The sequence below is a fragment of the Passer montanus genome, unplaced genomic scaffold, assembly GCF_014805655.1.
Source record: "Passer montanus isolate IOZ18808 unplaced genomic scaffold, ASM1480565v1 scaffold26, whole genome shotgun sequence".
Taxonomy (NCBI): Eukaryota; Metazoa; Chordata; class Aves; order Passeriformes; family Passeridae; genus Passer; species Passer montanus.
Window position 1 is genome coordinate 5,033,646 of NW_024367261.1, and position 12,290 is coordinate 5,045,935.

Genomic DNA, 12,290 nt, shown 5'->3' on the forward strand with positions numbered 1-12,290 from the left:
AATGTAGAGGTTGTTGAGTTATTTAATGCCTTTGTGGCTTCTGTGCCTTGTGCTTAGTGAAAGGGGTCGAGGAGACTGGCCAGTAGTGAGTGAAGATGGCTTGAAGATACTCAATCCATAAAAGCCGCTAGGACCGTATGTGCCAAGAGGTATCTCTTGAAAATCAAGAGGTACAAATTCCATGTTTCCCTGTGAAGAAAGTATCCCCTGCAACAATGCAGACTGGGGCTGACAGACTCTCTGGGAAGTAACTTTGCTAAAAAGGCCCTGGAGATCTTGGCAGACAGCAGGCAGAATGTGAGCCAGGGACATGCCTTGCAGCAGGGAAGTCCAACAGCTAATGGGGATGCAAACAATACCCAGACAGTGGGATTGAGAAAGGTGGTTGTCCCTTGCACTTGGCACACATTAGACCACTAACTATCCTGTCCAGTTTGGTCCCCCAGTGTGAGAAAGGTGTTAATATTCTGGAGAAATTTAGTGGAGGGCCACCAAAATGGTTGAGACAGGAACTCTGTGTATGAGGAAAGGCTGAGATGGGCAGTTGTTCAGCCTGGAGCATAGGTGACTTCTGGGAGACCTAGCAGCAGCCTGCCATTACACGTGAAGTGGGTATTGAGGAAACTGGTGTGTGGTGGAAACTCAAAAGATGGTAGGCATAAGTTGAAACAAGAGATGATCAGACAGGAAAAGCTGAGAAAAGTTTCCTGAGAAAGCTGCTTTGATCTCATAGCTGGTTTTAACAGGGGACTGCAATAGAAACTTCCTGAGGTCCCTTTCTACTTCACTGATTCTGTCACTTTTCCATTGCCTTAAGGACAAGAAGGTTTAATTTATGATAGTTTTTTTCCCCCATTAAAATTGTTTGGATGATAGTCAGAACAGTCTTATTTGGGTGATCTTCCAAGAGACAAATTTTGGATAACATCACCATCTTCACATCCTTAGAAGTACTGAATTGTTAATCTTCTCTAACTTATAATAAGATGTCTTTATACTTCAAGCTGTTATTAATGGTAGTGTATGCATTGAGTAGGAGATCATTAGAGCATTAAACTGCCAAAGGTTCCTTAGCACAGTATTTGTTTTTAGTGTAGAATATATTAAGTGGAATATCTGTATTGAGGGACATGAACTTGTGTAGTAGTCTTTTTTTTCCAGAATAGTTCTGTGCCCTTTTTTAGGTTAAAATTATATTCATCCTATATCTTTGTTAACTGTACTTAGACATTATTGAATGAAACTTGTTTTTAATGGACATGGTTGAGAACAGGTAAGAATAGGCTATCATAAAACAACAAGGAAAAAAAGCAATCCTAGATTTGGAATATTCTTGTAATATACACTGTGTAATGCATTTTAAACCAAGATTGGCAAAATGTTTGTGAAAGTAGGAGCAGGAGGAAACATTTCTGTGCTCAGTATGTCTGTCAGATGTGTGTGCGCACATTTTTTATAACAGCCTTCTTTTCTTTAACAATTTTGTACATTTGCAATTTGCTTTATAGAACTGTTCAGTGTTTGCCAGAATTTTCTGCTGGACTGGAATTACTAAGCAGGTATGACCTTCCTTTTCTTTATTAGTGTTTGCATCCTATATTAGATTTAAAAAATCTAATTTCTTAAGAAAGAAATTAGAGAGGAAAATCAAAGTGTTGCTAATAGGTTTTTGGTTGTTCTGCAATTAGTAGTGTGGGAGTGATGATAAATGGTAAATGTGTTTAAAGCTTGCCCAATCCCAAAGTGCTGTCATGTTAATAAAACTGAAGTTCTGGATAAAGATGACTTTAGTCAGTATTTAATGCAGGGGGTGAAGGAGGCCAGCACCGAGCCCTAGTCTGTGGTTTCATAACTTAGACATGTTTGATACAATTTCCTTCTGTCTTTTTTTTTTTATTGGAAGGGGTATATGTATGATTACAATCTTGTTAATTTTTAAAATTTTCTTAATTAATTTGAGTTCCAAGTGATGTTTAAGGTGGTGACTTGTCTTGTAAGTATTGTTGGGTCCATTTAGCTTTTAATGTCAGTTAGCAGGTGAAAAAGCATGGATCACTTTTTCTTTAAAAGACATTATTTCTCACTGTATATTTGTCTTGGCAGAACAGTAAGTACTGGAAAGAATTACACAGCTTTTTAAGCTGTAATTTCTGGTAGTACCTGTAAATATAAGCACAGTGACATCCATGAATTCCTTTGTAAGGAGAGCGCAGTAAGAATAGTAATTTGTCTTCTCTTCAGATATGAAGATGCTTGGGCTGCCCTTCATAAAGGAGCCAAAGATTGTGCAAAAGCTGGAGAGGTAAGAAAAAATAATGCCATGCATGAAATATTTTAAAATGTGTAAATAATTTTAAACTAAAATTTTTAGTACCAGCCTACAGGGTTATTAACCTTGGCCCCCAGGCAAACACCCACACAGCCTTGTTCACTCTCACAGTAATGTAGACAACAATGTAATGCAAATGTGACATTACAAATAATGTGATGCAATGTAAACAGTTGCAAAGATGATGTTATATGTTACTGCTGTAGCTCTTTAAAAGCAGTGGGGGGTGGCTGTGAAAGTACAGAATGTATTTGGAGTTGAGGCATCTTAGTGGTTTGTATCAGGGCAGGGCTGTGTCATTGGCTGCTGCCCACTCCTAGTGCAGAAGACAGCAAGATTGGCTTGCCCAACTGAAAATACTTGGGAAGTGTTTGTGCTTTCTCCTAATTTAATTCACTATTCCTGCCTTGGAAGTACAGTGACAAGTTGTGTGGTTTATCTGTGGAATGAAGGGAAAGGAAACTTCTACTAAGTGTTACCAATGCATTACTCAGCACCAGACTTTCAGTTTCAAGCCGTGTTTAAAGGACAGACAGTGTCATCTGGGTGCAGATTGCACAATGCAGAGCAGCACTGAGCTGTGGGATTCTCTGTCCTGTGTGAAACCTTCACTTTGGCTGGGTGTATCCTTTCTGGCTCTTCTCTTCACTTAGAGACTTCTCTGTATCTTTTTATGATGGATAAATCACTCACTGTGTATTTACAGTATGAAAGAAAGTCTCTTATGTTCTTCTTTCTCTTGCCTAATGGTTTGTCCCTGCTTTTCCCTGCATTCTAGTGGAAACTTCAGGCACTGGAGATAGAGTTCTCCTTGCCAGTGTGGCATGTTTTACTGCTCATAACGTTATTTTTTTTTCCTAGAAAATCTCATAAATTATGTGGTCACAATTTTATACTACTTGCTATAGTTTGCTTTAAAAATTCTAGATTTGAAAACAATGTGAGGTTTCATATATATTAAACTAATATAACCTAATCTCACATGTTATAGCTGCTTGGGAAAATGAGAATGAAAGATTTCCAAAAAGACTTACATTTCCCTTTAAATTCAGATGTTTATTTTGCACACAACTCAGTGTATGTATTGCTTGTGGAGTTTTGTTTGTTACTTTTTTATAACAGGGGAAAATAAAAACTGTGTAAGCACAGAAGGTTGACTGTACTGTAGAAGACCTAAAGGTCCACTTGTCCAGTATCCTGTTTCTGCTTACTTGTGCTGTCTTATTTATAAATGTTGAGTAAAGTGAAAATTTCAGGCCTTAATTGCAGCTTACAGTCTTACCATGCTAAATGGTAGATGTTAACTATCAGTTCCCTGTACAAAATCGTCCTTTTAGATTGTCATTTCAGCTGCATTCAGTTGTCTCAGGGCTAAAATGTTTGTGGTGTTTGTCCCCTTCTCATGGTGGCTTCTTGTTGTTTTTTGTTTGCTTTACTGTTTATCTATAAATACCATATCCCAGTCTCAGAAACAGACCTGACTTTATTTAAGTAAGACTCTTTGGTCTTCTGAGTTGTTCAATTTCTCACTGAGCTTTGGAATAAGTTTTCAAAACTTGTCTGGTGAAACAGGATATTTTCTTAACAGGCATAGGTAGATGGAGGAATTTGCAAAAGATAGAAGTTGTTCTTTTAAAAGAATTTATATAAAGTGGGTAGAATTGTAAATTTGAGAGCTCCTTTGCCCATTGCTCAGGCTTTTTCAGTTTCTGCCTAGAAAGATTATAGAAATTGAGGAATTCAGAATGCAGATACAGCCACAGGCTGTAGTTGTGTGCAAGAGGAAGAATGGGTAATGGAATTAAGAGCAGGGAAACAATAATTGAATAATTGAATTATATATAATAGGAACATTTGTTACATAAGTTCTCTTGATCCTGGTGTTTTTCATAGAAAATATAAGTGAAACTTTAAAGCAGTGTATCATTTTCTTAGCTTATTATATAATAAAAGTTAAGAAGAACGGAACAACAAGAATTGAAGTAATGTGTTCATAAGCACTTGGCACTACTGCAGTTTATCACAAAAGCAGAAGAGCAGTAATGTTACAAAGGCAACTTTTTAAAATGTCATTCCTTTTACTCTATTTTCTAGACTACTTTGCATGTGCAGAATTTTCATTTTTATTGTTAAGATGAAATTGATATGACTGGCAACATTCAACTATTGATATAAAGATGCCCAAAATTCCAGCACTGCAATGTTGTTATTGTGCACCAATGCAACACTGCTGCCAAAATTTCATTACATCTTGCTTACAGTTAATAACATCCATAAAATACTTCCTGTGTTGATTAGTATATTGAGAAATAACTTTGTCATACTTTTGTTCAGTGCATTTTGATACAAATATTCCATACTACAGGGGATTCTTTTAGCATGTTGTTAATTTACTTGAGGAGTACACAAATGGCCAGTGCTGTAGGGTTGCTCTGCTGACCTTATGCTTCCAAATGTATTAACTATAAAAATTAGTCAAGATGCTTATAAACAGGTACATAAGTTTGCAATTAAAGACCTGTTTGTTACAGCTGGTTGACAGTGAAGTTGTGATGCTTTCTGCACACTGGGAGAAGAAAAGGAGCAGTCTGGTGGAACTGCAGGATCAGCTTCAGCAAATACCAGGGTTCTTAGCAGACCTGGAATGCCTCACAGCAAACCTAGGTAAGTTCTTATAGACATAACAAACATTCAGATCAGTACAGAGGATTAGATTGAAGTTCAGCTGTTGTGAATGTTGTGATGATAAAATTCAATTTTGCTTTCTGTGGTAAAACTGTAATTCTTAAACTATTTTTTTAAAAAGATCGACAAGTAGCAGTGGTTGCTCTCCCAACAGATAAAATTTTGTAGGTGTTGTTATTTGAAAATAAAAAAATGGACAAATGTTTGAACATGAAAATCTTGAAATCTTATTAAATTGTTGCGATTTTTGATAGTATGAACACTCATATATAGCTGCTTCTTTTGGAATCTGTGTAATTCTACATAATAATATTTAAACTTATGATTTGGGGTGGGATGGGGGGGAAGTTTACCTGACTAGGGACACTTCCAAGGCAGAAACCTTTGATTTTGAATAATTGTTGGTTCCAAAGGTAACTTCCATAGTTTGAATTAATGTACAGGGTTAAGATATTCTGAAGTGATACTGAGCTTTACTATGGGTGAATATTAATGCTGCCTATTAAGATTAGCAAACACCTCGTGTTTGTTAGGTTGCAATTTTTAAAACTTTACCAAAGGTCAACCTGTTCATTTTATTTAAAAGATGAAAAGATAAATGCTTTAGTGGACTATTTCTGGAACCTCTCATACAAAACTGTTGATCCACTGTTGTAAATTAAATTAGGAACAAATGTTGGGGTCTCTTGGTCTCTGAAAATCTCTACTATTGCTGAGCCTTGAAATGGATAGGCAGGATTTGACAGGCAGCAGCCCTGTCTGTCCACACCATGTCTCTTGATGCTTTCGTGAAAATCTATACGGGGTGTGTCAAATTGAAGCTTTGAAAAACTTATTCTACACATAGCTTTTAGGTAGCAAAGTTCCACAGGGACTGTGCCTGCACTTCTCTTTCTTACAGCAGCTGGGAAATATGCAGAAATTCCTCATGTGATTGCAGCTCTGTTTTTTGTGGGGTGGGCTGGATTTAAGTGCTGACGCAATATGAAGAAAAGGAGGGTTATTTGCTGTCTTCAAGGGCTAATTTCTCATTCTGCTATGGTCAGTGGTCATGCACAAATCAGCTTTTGTTCCTAGGTAGGCTGGTAATAACTTTGCTATTTATTCCTGAACCGGGGAATGTATTCTACTTTTTATTACAATTTTCTTATACTGTCTTGTTTAATAAGGCTTTATCATCTGTGCTAACCATTTAATATTGGCTGTTTGAAAAAAAAAATTTCTAAGGACATAAAAGTTCAAATACTGATTTATTAAAATACTGGGTTTAATATTACCATGCAGTCCACTGGTAGCCCAAAGATAAACAATGTAATAGAAAGCTAATGAAATTGCCTTTATAGTTCACAATGCTGCAAATGCTGTAAAATCCTGATGAATTTGGGCTACTTTGTGATTCCTAATACAGTTTTATGAACTAGAATTAATCTCACTCCGATTGTGCAATTTATTGGATGGGTATGTCTCTAGATATTTTTTGATACTGCAAAAGTAGGATTTAAGGAAGCATTCAGCAGCCTGCTCAGAGAAGCTAATGAATTTTGAAGTGTACTGCTATGGTTCTGAGATTTGAACCAAACTTTCTAGCTTTACCTTTTGTGTCAGATTCTAAGTAATTTATCTAAAATTTCTTATTAGTTTCTCCTAACAACTGTGTTTTGGGTTTTATTTTTTCTTCTAATAATTTTTATGGAGTCTGTTTGAAGAGAGAGATGTAATTCGTACCAAATTCACCATCTAACCTTCTGAAGATGATGTAACAGAAATTTACTGCAGAATATTCTGCACATCATTTTTAGTTTTTATAACTCTTAACTAACACTTCATATAAATACTGTATTGAGCTTTTCAAGAGATGACTATTACTCTGACTGTAAATTTTGAATATGAGTAAAATATTCTGCAAAAAAAGTGAAAATAGAATCACAAAGTGCTGGGTTATGCACTCAAGATGTAATTTGACTAACCTTCATCATTTCAATTAAATAGTTGTTTCTTCTGACATGATGTGCTTCTAATAAATCTATTAATGCTTCCATTTTGAAAGTAGGTAGGGGACCTTGGCTGCTTTCAGTGAAAGAAATTTCGGATAATGAAAATGAACCTTTTTAGTGACCTACTTAAAATTGGTATGACTCAAGTACAGATTCTTTAGCTTTTGCTATATATTACAAGACATGTTTTCATTAGCAATTTTATAAAGTTCTTTAGCTTAGGTATTCACATTATCAGTCATGCCTCACTTGAAGTTGAAAAATCTGTATCTTCATTTGATAAATTTATTGTATTATGCAATGTCTTGTAGCTGCTACTGAGAACGTTGAAGAAAAAATTACTGTCATGTAAAAGTGAAAAGGACAGTTATTGCCCTTTTAAAATACAGAATTGGAATTATCACTTAAACCAGTTTTTAGTTCCAATGTTGTAGAAAATACCTGCTCGCTGATACCAGCATACTTAGTATGAAACGTGTTTTCATGTTTGAACACTGGCATTTTGCTCAAACATTGGTTTTGATTTCAGCAAATCAATACATACAAACATTGATCCAAATCCCGTTTTTCTCCCTTCTTTTTTTTTTTTTTTCTTTTAAAGATCACCTTGATACTGGTTTCAGAAAGACTGATCTTGTACATAGGTGACAGATCCAGCATAGGTTGAAAATATTTTACTGGTGGGACTGGGAAGAAACTAAGGCTGGGCATGTAGTCACAGAGATAAAAGATAAAAGCCTTTGCCTCTTAGTCTTCAGGGTTGTTTTTTTTTTTTTTTTGAAGTGATGTGAAAATGGGTGTAAAAATTCGTTGGGGAAACAGAACCTTTTGCACTGATTAGGAGAAGTATCCGTGTATATATCTTGAGTAAAAGGGCAGTCTTTTTAATTTCAGATTGTGTATCAAGTATGAAAGTTGCCATTCTCTAGTTTTGCAAAATTTGTCTAATTTTTTCAGAATTTATCTTATTCTGAGAAAATCAGGGAAAATGTTGGGAAGATGTAAGTAAACTAGGAAATTTGAATAATACTGTGTAAAGACAGCTATGTTCAACAGGGAATTTTTCTCCATAAGCTCCACGGCACAACAATTCAGCAGGGGGGTTGTATTAGGTGGGGATATGTATCTATAAGAGGTATACAGTTTGGTGCTGTAAACTTGGAAGTGCTTGAGGATTGAGTACACAAGGAAAATATCCTAGTGTACTTGTTATGTAGTTTCAGCAAAGAAGCTGCTTTAATTTCATGTAAGTGTTATCATACTAGCTGGGTTTAAGATCCTTTCTGTAAAAACAGATAAAAATTGAGCACAGTAGAACTGTAATTATATAAAGTTTTTTCTTTTCTTTTTTTTTTCAGCTGAATTGAGCTCTTCCTGTTCATATATGTCTTTCACTGCTCGTTTTAAGCTTTTAGTAATTTCTGCCCCTGTGTGACCTAGACGTAGAGAGAATATCTTTGATAAAATTGCTTCCATCCTTTCTGCTTTTTGCCTTTTAGTCAGAAAATAAATGAGCTTTGTAGAAATGTCTTTAATACTACTGCATGGTTTCTGTTGTTTGAGTCGCTGGGACAGTGCAAGAAAGCTACATCTAAAGTTAGTGGAAAGCTATTTTCTGACATACAGCTGTGATTTAGCTATTCTAACAAATTTTGTACTCATACAGAACTACAGATAACATAGGTTTCAATTAGAAAACTTATGTGGTAAATTAAAATTAGGTACGCTTTAGAAAGAAAGCGTTTTCTGGATAACAAAAATCTGTGTTTGTTGAGTTCTAGGTAAATACTTTAATACCTGATAACTGGTAAAACATGGAAAACAGTGTATGCTGATAGGAGATAATGCAGTGTAATGTCACCTGACTAAACTTTAAACATACTTCAAAAGAATTAAAACTAAGAATTAAAGTTTCAAATAATGTTGTTATGCTTGTGGTAATGTAAGAAATTCAGCCTAAACTGCTATAATTGGAGTGATACGACCCAAAAAAGAAGGAGTTTTTTTTTCAGCTGTCTAATAAAAAAATCCTATTTCTACCAAGTGTGGGATATTGCTATATATGAAAATTCTTAATCTAAAGGTAAGTATATATTTTTTTAAATCTGAAAAATATTTAGAGGAGATGGTGTTTTTACAGCCTAAGTTTCAAATTTATTAAACCTGTAATTTTGTTTGGCACTGCCTTTGTATGCACAGTGCAAATATTCTCTTTTGGGTAAGAGAAATATTAATTCTCAGCTGTAGCTGGTGCAACAGAGCTTGTCTTCAACTTTTTTTTTTTGTGAAAAACAATTTTTCTTTCACTTCAGAAAGCTAAAATAGTCTGAAACCTCTGTTGCAGTAAAGCAGGATTGGTTCCTCCTGGACAGATCTCTGGTGTCCTTTCCTGTTCTTCAGGAGCACAGTGTTTTCTGCAATTCCCACTAGAGGCTGCTCAAATGCAAGTGCTAGGGATCAGTTGCTCTCTCGAATTCACTTTTCTTCATCCTCTTTATTTTCCTGTCCTTTGTTGTTGTCTTTTAATATTATTTCAACAGCAAATGCAGCAAAGCGGGTGGTGGGTGTTTTTAAGTGGAAAAAACAGTGCTTGATAGGTACCTTAGTAAATTATTTTCAGTCCTGCTGTGTTTGAGAATTTTGCAGATTAATAAGGGAGCAATTATTCTAAAAAGCAAGTTAGCACAATACAGGTATTTGGATTTTAATGCACTCAGAGAAGTCTATTTCTTAAAGAAAAAGGGCCCACCAATCATAATTGTAATAATGATATTATGCTTTGAATACATCTGGATTTTGTGAGAGAAAATTGAGTATGTGGTAAACGATGATTGTTCTACATCACAATATGTAGAACTGAAAACATTTTTTTCCTCTCAAACTTGTTTCTGCATTAATTGTCAACTGCCTTTCTTTTTTTTTTCTTTGTTTTTGCCAATCCCTCCCCCTTCCCCTCCGTGTTCTGTACACAGAAAAATAATTTAGGGAAATTTTTACTGATTACATGATTCATGTTTCCCTTTCCTGTTGTGGATCTTCTTTGTTAGGGACTAAAAAAATGATGTTAAGTGAAGCCGAACATATGAATATGCATCCTAGGAAATTTGCTTATGAAGTCTTAACTTTTTCTGTTTTAAGGGAACCTCAAGGATGGCTATTTATAATGATGCAATGGCTGAGGAATTTGAAATTATTTATTGTCCCAGATAGGCTTCAAGTAGAATGGCCAAGCCAAAAGGGAGGATTTGACTGATGCCTTCAGCTTACTGTTTCCTTTTTTTGAGCATCTGAAATACATTAATTCTGGCTGCTATTTGTTTGTAAAAATGTGAATTATTCTTGCTCCTGAAATTTACCTTCTGGTATAGGAGAAGGCCTGGCAAAAAGATGAATAGTATTCCTGTAGTTCACTCAGTTTCATCCCAGAGTGACCAGCTGGTTAGGATTTAGGAAAATAGATTTTCCACTGTGAAATCCTGAGGAAGACATGAAATTTAGCATTAATCACTGTCAGGGAAAGTGATCCTTTAATACAAGGTTCGCATGGGTTAATTCAGATGAGGAGGGACCTCAGGAATTGTCTAGTCCAAATATCTACTCAGAGCAATGTGGGCTATGAGATGAGAACAGTTTTATCAGGACATGTCATAAACAAGATCTATTTGAAGTTGAGACTGAGCAATTGTGTTTAAAGACAAGATTAAGAGATGTGTATGTAAAAGAGGTAGATGTAATTGTAAAATTTAGATGTGTATGTAAAATAGGTAAATCTCTATATTTAGCCATCAGTACAGGGTCCATTTTCAGAGACATAAATGTATGTTCTTTTATATTACCATGGCGTCATGTGAAAGTTAAAATTTTCCCTGTATGCTTTATTTTTGTTTCATTTGAATAAAGATTTGATCTGGCTTTGGCCAGCACAGTTTCCTTGGATTGGTACTGTGTAGGAAGTGCTAAACTGTTAGTCTGCCCAAGAAGGAAATCTATGAGTCCCGAATGCTTCTCTTCCTTAAATACAGGCCAGGAGCCTGTGGCACCATGATGCTGGGACAAATAGAATGGTTCAGCACCTTACTGCAAGGGAACCTCAGATAGATCTCCCTTTAACGTGGCTCTGCTGCCACTCTTCACTATGGGATTTGGGCTGAGATTTGTTTCTATTTTGGAGCCATTTGTATGTGTAATTATCACCATGTTAATTATTTACCTTTATGAAATCCTGTTTCTGCTCAGGTGAGTTGTCTGTCTATTGATGCAGTTTGATATTCATACAAGTCTTTCTTACAGCCCAGCTAGAGGCAAACTTTGAGGAAATGGAGAATCATCTATTGTGTCTTGAGGAACTATGTGAGCAGTGTGAATTGGAAAGGTACAAATGTATACAGACATTACAGCTGGAAAACTACAAGAAAACAAAAAGGTAAATAAATTATAAATTATAATACAATATAAATTAGCATACAATATAAGCCTTTTGTAATTAATGTGCCCCCCCATATATAATCCCTTTATTTTCATTTTCAAAAGAAACAATAGTCTTTGACAGGATGTTGTAAATTTGTAGTAGATTCATTAAATGTCTTAGTGATGAACAAAGAGTACATGTGTTTGGAAAATTATCCCAACATTGTTGTTAAGTCATTCATGTTTATTATTCTCCACAAAGAATTGGAATGAGGGCTGTTTTTTTCGTAAGCACAGATAAACTGTTGTTTCTTTTAATCCCTTGTCCTGGTTTATGGATTACGTTTTTTTTTTCCCCCCCAAGTACCTGTCAGGTTAGGAACTGAATTTTTCCTCTATTTTCCTTTGAGTTCTATCAGTATCCAATCCTATAAGTACCTTTTACTCTGTATGAAAGGTATTAATCTCCTGTCATTCTCTTACTTGTAAAGCAGAGCATTAATTCTTGGAATCAGAGTTCAACTTCCAGCAGAATGTATAAAAATTCAGAACTATGAACTCGTGAGCTTCAGATTAACCTAAAAGATAAAGTAGCAAGAGAAAAATATTAAGCCCTTAAATAACTTAAACTGTTGACTTCCTTGATTTTTGTTACCACCAGTGCCAAAAATAACCTAATAAAAGGAGATAAGAAAAGCAGTATTACATTCATTATATAAACTAGGAAATGAGGAGTTGAATTGAAGCAGTTTGTCAAAGACCGTTTCTGACAGCCTGTTAGGGAGGGGTCGGTGGATGTGGATGTCGACTGACATGGAGATAACCAGGTTACTTGATCTGTCCAGGCAGAAGTCCTGCTGTTAGCCAGGGGAAGC

General features: G+C 35.5%; 1 protein-coding gene across 2 annotated transcripts in view; it reads left to right on the plus strand.

The window, feature by feature from the left end:
• DTNBP1 (dystrobrevin binding protein 1) overlaps positions 1 to 12,290 on the plus strand; it is a 63,756-nt gene that overhangs the window by 4,980 nt on the left and 46,486 nt on the right. For both annotated transcript variants that reach the window (XM_039711973.1, XM_039711974.1), the window contains exons 3-6: positions 1,509 to 1,559; positions 2,242 to 2,302; positions 4,861 to 4,993; positions 11,299 to 11,431. In XM_039711973.1, the coding sequence (XP_039567907.1) occupies positions 1,509 to 1,559; positions 2,242 to 2,302; positions 4,861 to 4,993; positions 11,299 to 11,431 (378 nt within the window). The remainder of the gene's footprint in view (positions 1 to 1,508; positions 1,560 to 2,241; positions 2,303 to 4,860; positions 4,994 to 11,298; positions 11,432 to 12,290) is intronic.